The sequence below is a fragment of the Archocentrus centrarchus genome, unplaced genomic scaffold (genome assembly GCF_007364275.1).
Source record: "Archocentrus centrarchus isolate MPI-CPG fArcCen1 unplaced genomic scaffold, fArcCen1 scaffold_50_ctg1, whole genome shotgun sequence".
In the NCBI taxonomy this organism is placed as follows: Eukaryota; Metazoa; Chordata; class Actinopteri; order Cichliformes; family Cichlidae; genus Archocentrus; species Archocentrus centrarchus.
In genome coordinates, this window is record NW_022060273.1 from 1083158 (window position 1) to 1103667 (window position 20510).

A 20510-nucleotide genomic window follows, 5' to 3' on the forward strand; every position below is an offset into this window, starting at 1 on the left:
ATTTACCTGTAAGTACAATTTATTTTCCAATAATTTACATATTATACACTTAAAATAATACAATTTATTATTTTCAAATAGCATTTTCAGTATTGTGAGCTTTGTAGCAGACTACCATGGTAAACACAGCACTATGCAGAGGGCAAAGCTCACAGTTTAACGGGCAACACTCCAAGCTGTAATGATCCCAGAAACTCTGGTGATTGGGGATTCCCTGGATGCCTGAGGAATAATTGTATGAATGTATGTATGTACCCTTATAAGTGCAAAGATTATGCCGCCTGACCAGGGAAACACTTGAGGTCCCGTACGGGAGCTTGAGGAAGTGGCGCAGCTGTGTACTGTGAGCAACTGTGACTGCAATAAGATTACAGTGTTTATTTTAGTGGATAGATTGTGGAGCACTCACTTCACAACACAATTTCAAGCTCTATTTTTTACTTCATAACCATCAAATCAACTTCTGCTCTCTGTTTGGCTGCTGTTTCTTATCATTTTTCCCCAATACCATCAGAAAGGCAATAATCACATCTGCTGTATGCAATTATTAATTTCTTACCTGCTGCAATTAGTATGTAAGGATCCTTCATCAGTGTCAGCAGTGGGGTCCCCTTCTGACTCTGATAGAAAGAGAGCATAATCACAAAAAAACAAAATACATTTTTTTAAATAAGTAATGGAACAATTAGGACCCCCAAATATACAAACATACACAAACTTTACGAACCATCATTCCTAATAAATGTATGCAGGCTGGCTAAGGATACAATTACCTGCAGTTATGATAAATGCTTAAAATAATAAATCTTATGTAAAAGGTAAATAACATAAAAATAAACATTTAGTCAGTGTGTGTGTAAGCAGCCGGCTTCAGTCACATAAATTACTATCTGAGCCCAGAGGCCCGTGCTGATTAGCTGAGATGGGTAATTTTGTCCTGCTGCAGGTCTCCATGGAACCTTATTAAAATTTCTAAACAGGCTTCTGTACATTTGAAGAACAGCAACAATGAAGGTTAGTGAAAGAAAGAATTTACTAATGATCATGAAAAGATTTTCTTGCTTTGCTTCCATTAGTAGCTGTCTATATTAATGTCTTCATTAATATCATAGAACAGGTGTCATCCTGAAATAAACCAAAGGACCCTTTTTTCCTTGTTTACTTAAGAAATCTTTGTTCACTGTTCAGAAATGGTGTATAAAGCACCTTTTGCTATTAGACACTGTTATGCCTATCAGACACTGATGACGAGCAGAAACACGCTTGTTTAAAGACACATTTATTCATGCATTTAGATTTTTGGATTGTTTGCCATTTTAATTTTTTTTATTCCTTTATTCATTCTCATTTTGTCATTTGAAATTAAAACCCTCTAACAAAGCTAAAATCAGCAAAAAGCTATTTAAGCATAAAAATTCAAAAACAATAAATAATACAGCTTCATCAACTGCACCAAAAAATAAAACAACTAAATGTGGATTATTAAACATTAGGTCTCTCTCTTCCAAGTCCCTATTAGTAAATGATTTAATAATTGATCAACGTATTGATTTATTCTGCCTTACAGAAACCTGGTTACAGCAGGATGAATATGTTAGTTTAAATGAATCAACACCCCCGAGTCACAGTAACTGTCAGAATGCTCGAAGCACAGGTCGAGGAGGAGGATTAGCTGCAATCTTCAATTCCAGCTTATTAATTAATCAAAGACCCAGACAAAGTTTTCATTCTTTTGAAAGCCTGACTCTTAGTCTTGTCCATCCTAATTGGGAAAATCAAAAACCTGTTTTATTTGTTATTGTCTATCGTCCACCTGGTCCCTACTCAGAGTTTCTGTCTGATTTCTCAGACTTTTTATCTGATTTAGTGCTCAGTTCAGATAAAATAATTATAGTGGGTGATTTTAACATCCATGCAGATGCTGAGAATGACAGCCTCAACACTGCATTTAATCTATTGTTAGATTCAATTGGCTTCTCTCAAAATGTAAAGGAGCCCACCCACCACTTTAATCATACTCTGGATCTTGTCCTAACATATGGCATAGAAACTGAAGACTTAACAGTATTCCCTGAAAGCCCCCTCCTGTCTGATCATTTCTTAGTAACATTTACATTTACTTTAATGGATTACACAGCAGTGGGGAATAAGTTTTATTACAGTAGAAGTCTTTCTGAAAGTGCTGTAACTAAGTTTAAGGATCTAATTCCTTCATTATTATGCTCTTCAGTGCCAACACAGTGCAGAGCAGCTACCTAAACTCTGCTCCCAGTGAGGTCGATTATCTCGTCAATAGTTTTACATCCTCACTGCGTATAACTTTGGATACTGTGGCTCCTCTGAAAAGGAAAGCTTCAAATCAGAAGTGCCTGACTCCGTGGTATAATTCACAAACGCACAGCTTAAAGCAGATAACCCGAAAGCTGGAGAGGGAATGGCGTCTCACTAAATTAGAAGATGCTCATTTAGCCTGGAAAAAGAGTTTGTTGCTCTATAAAAAAGCCCTCCGTAAAGCTATGACATCTTACTATTCATCATTAATTGAAGAAAATAAGAACAACCCCAGGTTTGTTTTCAGCACTGTAGCCAGGCTGACAAAGAGTCAGAGCTCTGTAGAGCCGAGTATTCCTTTCACTTTAACTAGTAGTGACTTCATGGATTTCCTTACAAATAAAATTTTAGACATTAGAGAAAAAATTATTCATAACCATCTCAAAGATTATTCTTCATGTTCGGCTGCTTTCAGCACTGCTGGTATTTGTTTAGACTCTTTTGCTCCAGTTGATCTTTCAGAGTTAACTTCAATAGTTACTTCCTCCAAACCAGCAACATGTTTGTTAGATCCCATTCCTACTAGACTGTTCAAAGAAGTCTTTCCAATTATTGATGCTTCAATCTTAAAAATGATCAATCAGTCTTTATTAGTTGGCTATTTATCACAGGTTTTTAGAGTGGCTGTAATTAAACCGCTACTTAAAAAGCCATCACTGACCCAGCTGTCTTAGCTAATTATAGGCCAATCTCCAACCTTCCTTTTCTCTCAAAGACTCTTGAAAGAGTAGTTGTAAAACAGCTAACTGATCATCTGCAGAGGAACGGTTTATTTGAAGAGTTTCAGTCAGGTTTCAGAATTCATCACAGTACAGAAACAGCATTAGTGAAGGTTACAAATGATCTTCTTAGAGCCTCTGACAGTGGACTCATCTCTGTTCTTGTCCTGTTGGACCTCAGTGCAGCTTTTGATACTGTTGACCATAACATTTTATTACAGAGATTAGAGCATACTATAGGTATTAAAGGTACTGCACTGCAGTGGTTTGAATCATATTTATCTCATAGACTCCAATTTGTTCATGTAAATGGGGAGTCTTCTTCACACACTAAGGTTAATTATGGAGTTCCACAGGGTTCTGTGCTAGGACCAATTTTATTTACATTATACATGCTTCCCTTAGGCAGTATTATTAGAAAGCACTGCATCAATTTTCATTGTTATGCAGATGATACTCAGCTTTACCTATCCATGAAGCCAGATGACACACATCAATTAGTTAAACTGCAGGAATGTCTTAAAGATATTAAGGCCTGGATGACCTCTAATTTCCTGCTTTTAAATTCAGATAAAACTGAAGTTCTTGTTCTCTGCCCCACAAATCTTAGAAACATGGTGTCTAACCAGATACTTATTCTGGATGGCATTACTTTGGCCTCCAGTAACACTGTGAGAAATCTTGGAGTCATTTTTGACCAGGATATGTCCTTCAATGCACATATTAAACAAATATGTAGGACCGCTTTTTTGCATTTGTGCAATATTTCTAAAATTGGAAACATCCTTTCTCAGAGTGATGCTGAAAAGCTCATTCATGCATTTATTACTTCTAGGCTGGATTATTGTAATTCATTATTATCAGGCTGTCCTAAAAGCTTCCTGAAAAGCCTTCAGCTGATCCAAAATGCTGCAGCTAGAGTACTGACAGGGACTAGAAAGAGAGAGCATATTTCTCCCATATTGGCTTCTCTTCATTGGCTCCCTGTTAAATCTAGAATAGAATTTAAAATCCTTCTCCTCACATACAAGGTCTTGAATAATCAGGCACCATCTTATCTCAAAGACCTCATAGTACCATATCACCCCAACAGAGCACTTCTCTCTCAGACTGCTGGCTTACTTGTGGTTCCTAGGATACTTAAGAGTAGAATGGGAGGCAGAGCCTTCAGCTTTCAGGCCCCTCTTCTGTGGAACCAGCTTCCAGCTTGGATTCGGGAGACAGACACCCTCTCTATTTTTAAGATTAGGCTTAAAACTTTCCTTTATGATAAAGCTTATAGTTAGGGCTGGATCAGGTGACCCTGAACCATCCCTTAGTTATGCTGCTATAGGCCTACGCTGCTGGGGGGTTCACATAATGCACTGTTTCTCATTCACCTTATTTAGTTTGTTTATACTCCACTCTGCATTTAATCATTAATTGATATTAATCTCTGGCTCTCTTCCACAGCATGTCTTTCTCTCCCCTCAGCCCAACCGGTCGCGGCAGATGACTGCCCCTCCCTGAGCCTGGTTCTGCTGGAGGTTTCTTCCTGTTAAAAGGGAGTTTTTCCTTTCCACTGTCGCCAAGTGCTTGCTCATAGGGGGTCGTTTTTGACTGTTGGGTTTTCTCTGTATTATTGTAGGGTCTTTACCCACAATACAAAGCGCCTTGAGGTGACAGTTTGTTGTGATTTGGCGCTATATAAATAAAATTGAATTGAATTGAATTGAAATTGAATTGAATTGAATCATTAATTGAAGAAAATAAGAACAACCCCAGGTTTGTTTTCAGCACTGTAGCCAGGCTGACAAAGAGTCAGAGCTCTGTAGAGCCGAGTATTCCTTTCACGTTAACTAGTAGTGACTTCATGGATTTCTTTACAAATAAAATTTTAGACATTAGAGAAAAAATGATTCATAACCATCTCAAAGATTGTTCTTCATGTTCAGCTGCTTTCAGCACTGCTGGTATTTGTTTAGACTCTTTGGCTCCAGTTGATCTTTCAGAGTTAACTTCAATAGTTACTTCCTCCAAACCAGCAACATGTTTGTTAGATCCCATTCCTACTAGACTGTTCAAAGAAGTCTTTCCAATTATTGATGCTTCAATCTTAAAAATGATCAATCAGTCTTTATTAGTTGGCTGTGTACCACAGACCTTCAAGGTGGCTGTAATTAAACCTCTACTTAAAAAGCCATCACTGACCCAGCTGTCTTAGCTAATTATAGGCCAATCTCCAACCTTCCATTTCTCTCAAAGATCCTTGAAAGAGTAGTTGTAAAACAGCTAACTGATCATCTGCAGAGGAACGTTTATTTGAAGAGTTTCAGTCAGGTTTCAGAATTCATCACAGTACAGAAACAGCATTAGTGAAGGTTACAAATGATCTTCTTAGAGCCTCTGACAGTGGACTCATCTCTGTTCTTGTCCTGTTGGACCTCAGTGCAGCTTTTGATACTGTTGACCATAACATTTTATTACAGAGATTAGAGCATACTATAGGTATTAAAGGTACTGCACTGCAGTGGTTTGAATCATATTTATCTCATAGACTCCAAATTGTTCATGTAAATGGGGAGTCTTCTTCACACACTAAGGTTAATGTTGTAATAGCGACATGTTGTAATAGCGCTTTGAGTGCTCATACTGAGTAGAAAAGCACTATATAAGAGCTAGTCCATTTACCATTTACCATTTAATTATGGAGTTCCACAGGGTTCTGTGCTAGGACCAATTCTAGTTACATTATACATGCTTCCCTTAGGCAGTATTATTAGAAAGCATTGTATCAATTTTCATTGTTATGCAGATGATACTCAGCTTTACCTATCAATGAAGCCAGATGACACACATCAATTAGTTAAACTGCAGAAATGTCTTAAAGACATTAAGGCCTGGATGACCTCTAATTTCCTGCTTCTAAATTCAGATCAAACTGAAATTCTTGTTCTCGGCCCCACAAATCTTAGAAACATGGTGTCTAACCAGATACTTACTCTGGATGGCATTACTTTGGCCTCCAGTAACACTGTGAGAAATCTTGGAGTCATTTTTGACCAGGATATGTCCTTCAATGCACATATTAAACAAATATGTAGGACCGCTTTTTTGCATTTGTGCAATATTTCTAAAATTAGAAACATCCTTTCTCAGAGTGATGCTGAAAAGCTAATTCATGCATTTATTACTTCTAGGCTGGACTATTGTAATTAATTATTATCAGGCTGTCCTAAAAGCTCCCTGAAAAGCCTTCAGCTGATCCAAAATGCTGCAGCTAGAGTACTGACAGGGACTAGAAAGAGAGAGCAGATTTCTCCCATATTGGCTTCTCTTCATCGGCTCCCTGTTAAATCTAGAATAGAATTTAAAATTCTTCTCCTCACCTACAAGGTCTTGAATAATCAGGCCCCATCTTATCTCAAAGCCCTCATAGTACCATATCACCCCAACAGAGCACTTCGCTCTCAGACTGCTGGCTTACTTGTGGTTCCTAGGATACTTAAGAGTAGAATGGGAGGCAGAGCCTTCAGCTTTCAGGCCCCTCTTCTGTGGAACCAGCTTCCAGCTTGGATTCGGGAGACAGACACCCTCTCTATTTTTAAGATTAGGCTTAAAACTTTCCTTTATGATCAAGCTTATAGTTAGGGCTGGATCAGGTGACCCTGAACCTTCCCTTAGTTATGCTGCTATAGGCCTACGCTGCTGGGGGGTTCACATAATGCACTGTTTCTTCTCATTCACCTTATTTACTTTGTTTATACTCCACTCTGCATTTAATCATTAATTGATATTAATCTCTGGCTCTCTTCCACAGCATGTCTTTCTTTCCCCTCAGCCCCCCTCAGCAGATGACCCCCCCTCCCTGAGCCTGGTTCTGCTGGAGGTTTCTTCCTGTTAAAAGGGAGTTTTTCCTTTCCACTGTCACCAAGTGCTGCTCATAGGGGGTCGTTTTGACTGTTGGGTTTTCTCTGTATTATTGTAGGGTCTTTACCCACAATACAAAGCGCCTTGATGCGACAGTTTGTTGTGATTTGGCGCTATATAAATAAAATTGAATTGAATTGAATTGAATTAAGTGGCCTTTGCCTTATATGCTTGGTGGCTGCCAACCATTAAACACAACATTACCTTGCTGCTATTATTCATGCATATATAGTTTAAAGCTGGTAACATCTACTTTAAATTAACTGAAGAACTCAAATTTGAAAGCTAAATTGTGTGGCATTGTAAAAATGCTTCACACGGTGGTTTGATACAGAGACAGAATAAATACACAGAATAAAGTACTGGAGGAATGTGTGTAACCGGGTAAAAGGCTTGTAGAAAAAAGTACTTTGAGTACTTAATTAGATTAGTAAAGTCCTTATACTGTAAGTACCAGTTTATTTACATGTATCAAATTAAAGGTGCTAAACATATCCAGCAAAAGATTGAATGTATGTAATAAAAAATGTGGCCCTCACACACACGTCTGACCATTCATACATACAGCTCCTTGAGCAGGTGAAGTCTGATTCGGTAAAGTGAAGATGATAAGGTGGGAGGATATGACACAACACAGCCATTTACTTTCATTATATATTATCTGCAGCCTGTATGCCACATCCATACATATACACAAAATTCATTGCAAATTTACACTAAATTGGATCTAGTATTATTGGTAGCTAGCTATAAATAGCTGCTGCCATAAGTAATGTTCTGTTTTCCTTGTGATTAGACTATTTATTTATTTTAGTATTTATCTCTACTTTATCTCTGCCATGGTGCTTTGCTCTGTTACATTTTCTCCTTCAGTAGTTTTTCCTCCTCTTTGTGATTCCAGGACTGAGACCAGCAAACTCATACTTCCCTCTCTGCACTTATGACCACAGTGAGGCAAACTGCACGTTTTCTTTTTATTGTCATCAGTAATAACTCGAGGAATTTATGTACATATGCTAAAATAAATGAGTATCAACATTCATTCAAGGCTAAAGATGGGAGTACTTTTCTCCCTTTGTGCATACATGCAGCTCCACATCTGTTCTGCTGCAGGTCTCCTTTTCTCTGGTTCTCCTCACACTTTCTGTATTTCCTGAAATTTTCTGAAATGGTCTTTAGCATGTTCTGCTGCTGTAAAGGTCATCTTAATGAAGGCAGATAATTTTCAGGAAATGAATTATCAAAGCAGGCACGCTCACCTCTGGTGTCACCTTGGTGGGCTGAAGAACAAAGAGCTGCAGAGCTGTGAAGACATTGAATTGATTTAATGTAAACCTTTGATATCTGAACAAACAGATATTAGTGGATTCTTTTTCTATAGGACTACTTAGTTTGGATAAAAAAAAACAAAAAAACACTGTACCTCCATCAAACATGGCCAGGAATGCCAGAATAAGGAAAGGAGCCGTCTTCCCAACAAACTCATACATCACACTGCCAAATGGGGGTCCAACTGTGGAGACAATGCTGGATGGTTAGCAATGAAGAAACGGATAGTGAATGCAGCTCAGGCTCTGTCTGTTTATTAGTTTTCTTACTAAAAATGGCAGCTTTACTAAAGTTATCACAAAAAGTAAGGAAATGTGTGTTTGGTTGATTATTTCTTTGTTGTAATGATGCTTATTGGCAATAAATCTAGAAAGCCTGTTTATTACCCCTTAAATTGAGCCACATTTTTAAGGAAAATGCATTTGTGTGCAGCAGAGTTGAGCATGTGAGTTGCACCCAAAAATGGTGGCATCATGGCTAAGTTTATTTATGCTGTATATGCTGTAGCATGTTGTTTTCAGAAGGTTCAAGTGTGGATGCAATAATCTTCTCTAGAGCAGCTTTCAATTTTTCTCACATAAAGAAGACTTTACATTTGTTTTTAATTATTGTGGTATAATTTGCTAACAGTGCCCTATAGAAATACAAGAGTAAAAACTTCAAAAATATAGAGCTGCAGATCCAGAAGTCATTTTTACAGAAGAATTTAAACACTTTGTATTCATACCTAACACTCCTAATGCCAAACCTCCCAAGGCGATGCCAATGGCATGACCTCTCTCCTCATCATCTGTGTACACACTAGCAAGCATTCCCATCCCTGAAAACACACAGTTGTATAGATTAGGCAATGTGAATTCAATCATCATAACAGACACAGCGCTGATACAGGGCAGCAGAGTTACACAATAGATGCTGTATGATATTACCAATATTAAAACAAAGTGCAGAGAAGACACGTGCTTTTTTAAATAGCAGTTTTTTTTTTTAAATAACAGTGATTGTTACACACACACACACACACACACACACACACACACACACACACACACACACACACACACACACACACACATATATATAAATACACTCCTGATCAAAATCTTAAGACCAGTTAAAAAATTGCAACAATTTGCATTTTGCACTATTGGATCTTAAGAAGGTTCTAAGTAGAGCTTCACGATGCTAAAAGAAGAAATCGGCGCAAGAGACAAAAACTTTTGAGCAGGGAATTTTTTGAAAACTGCATTTACACTCAAACATGATTTTTTCAGCTGATCAAAAGTTTAAGACCATATCTCAACAAAACCCGAAAACCCGCTCAAAACAGAAATCAAAGTGTTGATCACTTCAAACAATCGTTTAGGCATGCTTGATGCCAGTGTTTCCAGGAGGAATATATATATATATATATATATATATATATATATATATATATATATATATATATATATATATATATATATTTGTGTGTGTGTTATAGTAGCTAATGCTTTTGTTACTGAGGTCATGTTATGGTCAGCCAGCAGCACAATGTGGTATTTGTAGTAGCGACACTAATTATATCAATAGAATTTCTTAGAGCATCATTAGAATTGTTGCCACGTTCTGAAAAAAGCTCCAGATGTGGCCGGTTCAGCTGGCTCAGGATGCATAACTATTTCTCTGCACTCAGTGGGGGCAGTGTAGATGCAGTGTGTGCAGCATGCTTATCTAGCCATTGTGTTGTTGCTCTTTAGGACCAGGAGAAGCCAGGTGGTCAGTCAACCTGTCCTCATGGGTGACTAACAATAAAAAACAAGTAGCTCCTGAGCTGCTGAGCACAGATCTGTTGCTTTCTGCACTCTATTGCTCAGTGCACATTAGCTTTTCCTTCATAATATGAAGCTAGACTGACCTGTTTTACACCAGCTTATTATAACCTTAAAATATGATGCTTAAACCTAACCAGGTACTTTTGCCTCATCCTAAACAAACAGAAATTGAAAACTAATTGAAAACAGAAAAAGAATAACTACCATATCTATATTTTATCACATTATAGTGCAGTATGACAGAACCTGGAATCATTTAGGCTACAGGCAAACCCATAATGTAACAATCATTTTAAATGAAGAGGCTGTACACAAAAGCAAATAGTTATTCAGTGTCTAGTGAATGTATATTAATGTATTCATATACACTGAAGGGTGAATATTTAAAAAGCCTGATGAGGAGATCATACCAGCTACAGATGAGCAGGAGGAACCCACGCCTTGGAGCGATCTGGCCAGAAACAGCAGAGCGTAGCTCGATGAGAAGGCAAACACTTCATAACAGTGAGAACAGCAGAATTACAGACAAAGAACCATCAGGCACAATTCAAGCCGTTGGTGCTTCTGATAATGAAGACATGTTTGCTGGAACTTACTGATAGTAGAGATGAACATTATACAGAAGCCAACAAATATGGGAAGCTGGTATCCTATTCTGAAGGGACACAGGGGTTAAAAGGCAGACATTAGATCTGTAGTAAGCAGTTTTTTGTTTTTTTTTAAATGTTCAAAAAAATAATTATCTTCAGCTTCTGAAGCGTTAAGCTGTAAAATGAAAATAGATGTTAATAATAATTTCAGTGGAAAATGATTCAGCCAGAGAGGGCTGTTACAGCTGTGCAAATGCATAAGTGCTTTGATAGGTAGTTATTAAGCTCAGCTTTAAAAGATGTAGACTATCACTGTGCATGTGGTCCAAAACAGCATGCAGCACAATTATCTAATATTATTAATTGATTATTATTAATAAACCTGATGGACTTGCAATGCCATAAGCATGTGGTACTTGCAGACATTTTGCATTTGCAGGATGCATTCTTTCCTGTTTCAAGTGTCAGCCTGTTGAACACTGCAGAAGGCTGAAAGCTGCCATCCACATCAAAACAAAATCATAGCTTGGATACCTGACATGCTTCACTGGCCTTGTATTGTCCTCTGTCAGGAGAGAAGGTGACTAAGAACCAGTAATAGTACTACATTCTTTGCCTCAATTACTGCATATGTGGGTGCCCATATGAGACACTAAATATTGCCTTTGATGTGAATGCCTGTAATGTTAGTGGAATCATGCTTTGTCCCTCGCCCCTAAACATGTATTTCACAGTTTGAATATTTTTAGCTTAGTTCTCTTCTCACATCATCAGGAGGATTTTCTTTTCAATTTAAAACCAATTCAAGTTTTTCTAAATACACCTGCATAATCACGGACGCGGTCTTCACCACCAGTGATGATGTATCATCACCATCACTGATGATTGACACATCAACTCCTGCCTGAACATGATTTATACCGTTGGTTTAGTCGTGGACTAAATGTTATGTTATCTAATTTTCTAATCTAATCTAATCTCATCTCATCTCATCTCATCTCATCTCATTGTGCATCCTGTATAATGACAATAAAGGCATTCTATTCTATTCTATTTAATGGATATGGATATGGAAATAGCTAATATAAACTATATAATATAAGCTACTATTTGTTCAGTCAGCTATACATATATCCAATATGTACAGGTAACTTTATGGTAATGGAAACTTTGGGTAGGTTGCTACTAAAAACAATCATACTAAAAATTATTTATGAGCAAGCTGAACATTGTTGAATGTTGTCAGGTTACATACATGGAACTTTGTTTTTATTTGTTTGCTGTTCTCCTCAGTCTGTGTTTCCTGAAATGAACAGTGATATCCTGTCTTAGTGCTGTGTTGCCCTGCACATCCTCACAGCCTCCTCCTCTTTGTGCTGCCTTTACTTCCTCAACTGCTACCATCATGTGACCTCGCAATGAAAGAAATCATCACTGTCCTCCGTCCTCTCAACGATCCAAGATCTATTGAGTTTTTAGCTTCTTAATCCTCCACTAAGTTCACCAGTTACTAACTAACTTTGTCAGACATTTGCTGCAAGTAGCAACAGAAATGTGGTTGAATGCCCAAAGGGCTACAAAACGTTTACAGTCCAAGACAAGTTTTGGACTGTAAAATCAATACAGTGCACTAAAAGATGCTACTTAATCATGTCGCGTTTAGAAGAATGTCCCAGTTGCATTTGTCTTGTGTGGGACTGTAAATGAAATCTATATCTTTGCTTTAAGTACTCAGGAATTGAGTAAATTGTCAGTTAGTCCCTGCCCTTCTTCTTCTGCACTGGAGAGAGATACAGTGAAGATCTGTAATGTTTCAAGCAGGAAAACAGTCGTGATTTGTCGATCAGGATGTCTCAGAGTGTGGAGAGAGTGGTGTTTGGGCAGGTCAGTAGAAAGAAAAAGTCACAGAATGTATAAACGAACCCACAGTAAAGAAAAACAACAACACAAACAAGCAGTTTAACAAATGATCACTTGGGAAAGTTTATTATATAAATGATAATGTGATGAACTGTGATCAGTTTGAGTAACATTATCTTCACTTCACCTGTTCCCGCTCCTTTAATGCTCAGAGCAGAGCAGGAAAACTGCAGCAGAGACCAGAACTGAAATAAGACGAGTGCACATCGACACCACGAGCCTTTAACTTGACCACAAAGGGAATGGTGACCACATTTAAGTCGAGTTTGAGTTTTATAGGTGCTGCCACCTTGTATATGATCAAAAGGCTAACAGTGCAGTGATAATGTTAGATAAGCCTTGTTTTTCTCTGATAAATATGCTCCACCACAACGGAAGGTGGAAATTCTCCACCATGGCATTGACTGCACTTTTAATTTATAAACATTACCAGTCAAAATTTGGACACACTCACCCATTCATTTGAATATATAAATATATTTTCTACAATATAAAAAATAGCAAAAACCTGATTTTTGTTGGAGGGGTGTACGTGTTGCTAAGACAAGTGATGCAGTCACTGCGCAGCTACCCATGAATGAACAAACAAATGCACACACATGCAGACAGGCATAATCAGGAATTCTGCTCTGTGTAACTCAGTTGGATTGTTGTAGTTGACATGGCATTACACCATCAAAACCACAGCAATCAGACACATTTACCATATAAGAATTTAGTTTTCCTACCAAGAAGTCAAAAAGGGAGTGTGTCCCTGCTCTTTCTCTTGCTGGATATTGCCTTGGATAAGACTATAAATGGAATTCTGTATCAAAGGGAAATTTGAACCCAAATCTTGCCTCTGGGCGGCTGTCACACTGTGATCCTCTTATCCTGTCCTTTGTCATTCTGTTTTCAGTAATCGTTTCCTTTTCGTGTTTTTCTTTATCTTTTCTCTTTATTGTTTGTTGCAACATGTTATAAAATACACATGTTATAAAACATGTTATAAAATACACACATCAAGCTGGATCACAGGTCAAGATCTTCAGTGTCCTTATTTAAATTGGGCTTTCATTTTTACTATGAGATTTACTTTGGTTTAAGTTATAGCTGATTTTTCTGACAAGTCAGATATGAAAACAAAATTATTCCCCAAAATATTATCAAAACATACATAAATATATTTGACTTACTGCGTTTTAGAATAGTCTACTCCATGTGAGAAACAAAATATTGTCCATATCTGAACTGTCTGTAACATCATGTCACAACGTGAAATGGCAAATTTATATGCACTATGCACACTTTCAGCATTGACAGGGATATTTTATTAATAGCACTTCTACTTTCTACTAGCACCACAGAACTAAACAGCTTCACTGATAGATAGTAGGTGCTAGCATGCTGTCACAACTAGTCTCTCAGTCCTGGAGTGATCCAAATGAACTCCAGATTTAAACCACAGCAAACTGCTCAACTATGACAGTAAAAAATAAAGTACAAAAAAAAAAACACAAAAATTTAAGCAGTTGTATTCTAAGAATTGCTTTCACTCATGTTTTTCTGTCTGGATTTATCGGACAGAATCAATACAAGACTCACAAACACATGATTTAGCTTCATTGTGCAAGACATGCAAGAACTTTGATTTCTCTGGATTATTTTTTGTGATTTGGGATGCCACTACAAAGGTGACAAAAGGCAGACTGCAGCTTGCCTGCTAAATTGAAGTTAACCAGGTAACTAGCACACACCTCAAAGAAACACACAGCAATGCCAAAACCCTACCTGTTTGTGACTGGACCTACGAAGGGGTTGGTAATCAGCTGCACGGTGGCTTTGGAAGCAAACAGCATTCCTACTTTGACATTCTCATTAATCAGCTTGTTGGTGGACCTGGGGCAGTCAGTGGAGTTTGGTGGGAGTGCTGTACCAGTAGGGGTTGGAGGGACCAGCTCAGCAGTCCTAGCTGTGCCATTAAACCCAGACAACCTAACAGTGTTGTCATATAACGACACAATGCTTTGGAAGGATCCTGGAGAGTTCTGCTGTGACGTGATGTTGTTCTTCAGCGTGTCTGTCGACTCATCCAGGGTGTACAGGTAGCTGGGAATGATGGGAACTGGTGGGGATAAGGAGGCAATAGAGAACCAGTGTAATGAAATCTGACACGACCACTGACTGATACTCACTGGCATGATGCTAACCCAGACTTCACTGCAATGTGAATGACAACAGTGAACAAGAAGGACTCTGTAAGGGCGATCTGCAGTTTCTGCCAGAATTTTACAAACCCTTTCGGCTCAGTGGTTTACGCTGACACCCTGCTGAGCCTAAGTACCAGTGATTTTGTTTGTTTGTTTGTTTTTTCAAACAAAAGCTACAACTATTAATGCTTTTAATGAGCCTAATGATCCATTTTTATATTTAAAACAAAACACTCAATATGGAAGGCGTTAAACCTGCACTCGGTTTAATTACTTGTAAGGTACGCTCCTGTGACACGGGTTCTGCCTCCGACTTATTTGATCTCACTGTGTTTCCTGATGAGTATTTGTATGTTATGGTCCCCATTAAAATGAAAAAGGATGATAAAGCAGGGTATCTGTGATTGACAGATTGGTAGCTAGCTCAAGTATTCACGTAGCTGGCTAACCAATGAGTTATGTCAAGGTAGCTACATCTACCTTTTATATACAGTTTATGATTTAATTGCAACTAACCATAAAGGTTGGTAGATCAAAATCAGCCATTCCAAAATCAAACAAACAAGCTTATTTTGATTGTCTTTGTGCTCAGAAAATACACACCTGAAGGAATCACAACCAACAACACCTCGCCTCCTCTGGACAAGATGCTTTAGTTTCACCTACTTTCTGCTCTCCTCTCTTTCATGCATTTACACAACTCCTGCATGTCATTTACTTTTTGTGTCCTCTCTCCTGCAGGCTGTGCTTTGTCCATCTATATCTTTCTGCAGGTTCTAGCTCTGAAGCTGCACGTTCCAGTTACTATTCTCCGGTTAATAATTCATTTTTTCTCACTGTTCATCTTTTCCCTGCCCATTCTCCTCTCACCTGAGCCAACCAAAGTAGATGTGTCCCCTCTCTAAACCTGGTTCTGTCAGAGCTTTCTTAAAAAGATGTTTTGGCACGGAATAGACTGGCATATGTAAAATGCCTCAGTGGCATTTTTCTAGTGTTATTAACCACAAGTGCTTTACACATACAAGTGGCATTTACTGTTTTCACACATTCATATATATAAAACCCTTTATTCCATGCAATAAAGCGCTTTCTCTACTTTGCATTTACACCTATGGGCAATTTAGAATTGCCAACATGCAACCTAACATACAAACAACCTAACATACAAACAACCTAACATACAAACAACCTAACATACAAACAACCTAACATACAAACAACCTAACATACAAACAACCTAACATACAAACAACTTAACATACACACCTTTGGACTGTGGTAAGAATCCAGAGTACTCGAAAGAAAACCACACAAGCACCCTAAGAACATGCAAACTCCATAAAGATGTTCTTCAGCTGCCTGATCTGAATCTTTTTGCTGTGAGCACCATCGTGCTGCCCTTTTTGTCCCCACTGTAACATGTTAACATTATTCTGGGCTCTAATCAACTTTTACTGGATTTGCCATTACATAAACAGAACAGCTAACTGAATTAAACTGTCGGCAGATGTTGACAGCAATGTTCCGAATGATGTTGATCAAACTGGTCATTCTTTCTGAACTCTTTAAAAGTCATTTTTTGAAGGTTTGACAGCCATAAAAGAAGAAATAATTTGCAGGAATTTATGTAAAGGAATGCAGATTCAACATACATGCATACAGGTCCACTGATGTAGCCAATTAAGAGATATCGGTTCATCATATAGGACTGATCAGTCACTGTTTCAGCTCTGAAGATTTTGACCCTATTTGATCCCTTTATGCACACAACACAGAAAAGGAAGTGATCGCTTTTTATATCTATTTATAGCATTTTATATCTGCTTAAATTTTGGTTTTAGAATGACTGGAAAAGGTCTGTTCAAATCATGTAGTATGCTCTGAGCCATCATCCATGCAATGTCTAAATGATAAATGATCATAATTCCTCTTTTTCTTATATTTAATTTTCTTCTTTTGAACTTAAATAATTTTCCATATTTCTGACTGTTTGTTGTCAGAGTATTCCACTTTAGTCTGCTTTCTTTTAGGGACGGCGTTTCTATAAAATAAAATTTTAAAAACTGATAAAAATGCTCTTTTCTCCTTTTTGTATGCACTTATAAAAAGCTGGAGGTATGCACATAGTAGAGATGTGTGATGAATGGTTACGTTATAATTAGTATACAGTCCAACAAAGCCTTATAAACTGAATGACGTGTTAATATTTTGTGTGAGAAAAACACAGTGAACAGTGAAAAAGTTATTAATGTTATTAACTGTAGCATTTAATAATGAAATAATGAATGATTAATGGATCATTTAATATATTAAGGGATTGCATATTTTAAAGGAGAAAGCTCTCTAAAATGGGTCTGAGTAGTACTACTACTAATAATACAATGCGACTATTCCAATCCACTAAAAATAAATTATTATCATATCATTAATTATTATCATTATTATTATAACATAAATGTAGCAATTGACTTCCTCTGAAAAAAATATCAACTTTAACACCTTAAATTGTTATTCAGTTCAATCAATTCAATTCAATTTTATTTATATAGCACCAAATCACAGCAAACAGTCACCTCAAGGCGCATTAAATTGTAAGGTAAAGAACCTACAATAATTACAGTAAAACCCAACAATGAGCAAGCACTTGGTGACAGTGGGAAGGAAAAACAATGGATTGTATTTTTTTTCTTACTCCTTAAAATAGCTTCTTTGCCTTAATTAACATTAAGGGTTGAATTAAGAATGAACCAAATATTGTGGCAGCTAGGGTCGTTTGTTAAATGCCCTGAGAATAAGAAGCAGAGACTGAGTCTGTAAAAACCAGCAGAATGCAAATCTGTGCGTAGCCAAGTTAATGTCTGCTGTTACTGCAGCACTGGATTAAATCAGGTTGACACACGTCAGTAACAGAAATGGTCTGACATTAGACAGCACGGAGTAATTGTTTTAGAAAGAGCAGCTACCTCAAAACTGACATTAAATCTGATCTTTCTATAAGATTTTCTAATGGAGAGGAGTCGGATATTATTAAAGAAATCTCTGAAGTTAAAAATCATCATCTTCCTGTCCAGGCAGGGTGCATGTAGGCCTGTCGTTAACAGTAGGATGGGGTGGATTTTGGTACAGATCAACAGAAACGCTCTGTTGTGAGACGGGGTCAGCATGCAGACCGCTGAGCATGTTTGACGGACAGACCTGACTACCTGTTGCTCAGAGAGAGAGAGAAAACTTTGCAGAGAAGGTGAGAAAAGCACCTACCGACTACAGTCAGGAGCATGTTGTCCAGAAGCAGAGCAACAAAAACAATGAAGAGAATCAGTTTCCTCGATTGTCTCTCCTCCCTCAGCCATTTGAGCAAATTAAACTGTCGGAGCGCATCTAATCCCCCCATGTTGTAAGTCCCGAAAAGCGCAAGACAATAGAAAAGGCAAGTCCTCCTGGAGAGAGACAAGCGGCAATGATAGGTCAGTAACTTTTAAAAAAAGCAATTATATTCAACAAATTATACGTTAGAAAAAGATAAAGTGAGCGCCGCAGAGGGAATTTTACCTTAGACGTGCAAAGACGAGCAGGAGAGGCAGAGACGGGAGGAGGAGATGATCAGGTCTTTCTACTGACTGGACCCGCTGCTGACGTCACATACCCTTCACGTGTAGCTCCCCGTCAATATGCCCTATAATACACTTTAAAACAAACGGGAACACAACTGTTATCTCACACAACACTCATCAAAGTGGAGATTACCACTTAAACACAAATCTGCTCCTATCCATTCATGTTCACCCATCCTGGCAACACCTAAGCTTATCGCTGTAACCACAGGTATAAAAAAAAAAGACAAATATATGAATATAAATAAAGATAAAGGTTTGTTTTCAGGTGAGCACGACTAAATGTTAAAAATGTAGTAGTACTAGTACTAGTAATCAAGCTAGTAATACTAGCCCTAAACTGCACTTGTAATAAGGAATACTGAGTTAATGTGACAAAATACTATATGTGTACTCGTCCATTTACTGGGAATTGTGTTTTCAGCACTCAGACGAAGGAGAAATACTGTTCAATATTCTGTTTATTGAGCGCAGAATCAGCATTACTCTGAATCAGCTATGGCAGTGCATTTTACAGACTCATTTATACCTTTGGAAAATATACAGAGGATGATGATGAGGCAAAATGATGATCAAGTAATGCAATGATGAAGCAATGAATGGGTGAAGGGGGCAGTTTTGGACTACTGACATACCTTTAAACAAAAGTAAAGTGGTAGGAACCAAGACATAATCTAATATACAGAATGTTATTTGGTGTGAATTTGTTTTGTGAGATGATACTAAAACAAGTAATACAATAGACTAAACTTTTAAACTTATTTCCCCAAAGATCTCTGAAGCAGTTTTAAAAAGGCTTTCATCATCAGGCCTCTGCTTTTCATGGTTTTTCATACTGTCTAAATGGTGAAATCAGAGTTATGGCACATTAATGGAAGGACTTCAGTTAGAATATAAAACAGTGAGCCAAAACATCATCACCAACCCTATACATAGACTCTAATCCTAATCTAGACAACAGCAAAACAAGCTAAACAGTACAATTCTACTAGAAAACTGGTGAGTAGACTGGCATTTATATAGTACTTCCCTAGTCTTACTAAAAGCACTTTCATACAACTCTTTTTTTGGACACTTGGACTTAGCCACCAAACGTCCAACACCTACTCTATCTCCTAAGCCACAGCTGCTCCTTAATAATGACTACATTTCATGTAAATATTTGTTATTACCACAATGGTTTCAATTCAGTTTATATGGCACCATTTTTGCACCATTTGGCAACATCCTCATCCCAAGGTGCTTTATATAATAAGGTAAAGACTAGAATATTAGACAGAATAATACCCTCTGAGCATGTAACGGCAGTGAGGAGGAAGAAGTGTCTTTACGCAGCTAAGGGAGGGGCAGCCACTGTCTGAGACTGGTCTGGGGTGGTGATGGGATAGAGAAGAGAAAAAAAGGTGAGCATAGCGACCATGAACAACAAACAGGACAAAACACAAAATTACAGGAGAGTAGGCAAAGGTTAATGGCATGCAGTAATGCAATATAAACGCATGCAGAGAGAAAAGAGAGGAGTGGAGGAGATGTGCTCAATATATTATGGCAAGTCCCTCAGCAGCCTGAGTCTATGGTAGCATAACTAATAGATGGTGTGATGAAGAAATGTCTACGATTGCAGCCTCTGAGGTAATATACACTAACTTTGTTCAACTTTCTCAGCTGACAACTGCTTCACAGTTTTACAGCAGCCCCATATTGTGCCTGGGTAACACAACTGCTGTGCTTTCAGTGACCAATTATGCTGCATAATAGTGTATTAAATGTGCAAAAGGTGGCTCTAAATTAGTGGTGCAAACTGAATAAAACAGGGGAACAGGAGAAAATGAACTTGCACTGAAAATCACCTCCTCCAAACACAATACCAACTTTTTGCATCATAATATTGACATTTAGACAGAAGTCAAACAAATATATATTCTCAAGGTTTCCAGCAGGTACAGTTTCCAAGTATATTTAAGGGTGATATTCATTCGTCATGAATGCTCTCAGTTCATTTTACAGCAATGCAACATTACACCTTTAGTTATGCTGCTAAACACTCAGCCTGTTGAAAGGCTTCCCATGATGCAACATTCACCTATTTTTACTAACC

General features: G+C 37.8%; 1 protein-coding gene across 1 annotated transcript in view; it reads right to left on the reverse strand.

The window, feature by feature from the left end:
- The window catches only part of slc18a2 (solute carrier family 18 member 2), a 29941-nt gene extending 11539 nt beyond the window's left edge, over positions 1-18402 (reverse strand). Inside the window, exons 1-9 of the mRNA XM_030725255.1 lie at positions 18351-18402; positions 18060-18238; positions 14383-14716; positions 10699-10757; positions 10513-10596; positions 9016-9108; positions 8383-8472; positions 8219-8262; positions 560-620 (exon numbers count right to left, since the gene is read on the reverse strand). Of these exons, the coding sequence (XP_030581115.1) occupies positions 560-620; positions 8219-8262; positions 8383-8472; positions 9016-9108; positions 10513-10596; positions 10699-10757; positions 14383-14716; positions 18060-18192 (898 nt within the window). The 5' untranslated portion in view covers positions 18193-18238; positions 18351-18402. The remainder of the gene's footprint in view (positions 1-559; positions 621-8218; positions 8263-8382; positions 8473-9015; positions 9109-10512; positions 10597-10698; positions 10758-14382; positions 14717-18059; positions 18239-18350) is intronic.
- Between the last annotated feature and the right edge of the window lie 2108 nt (positions 18403-20510).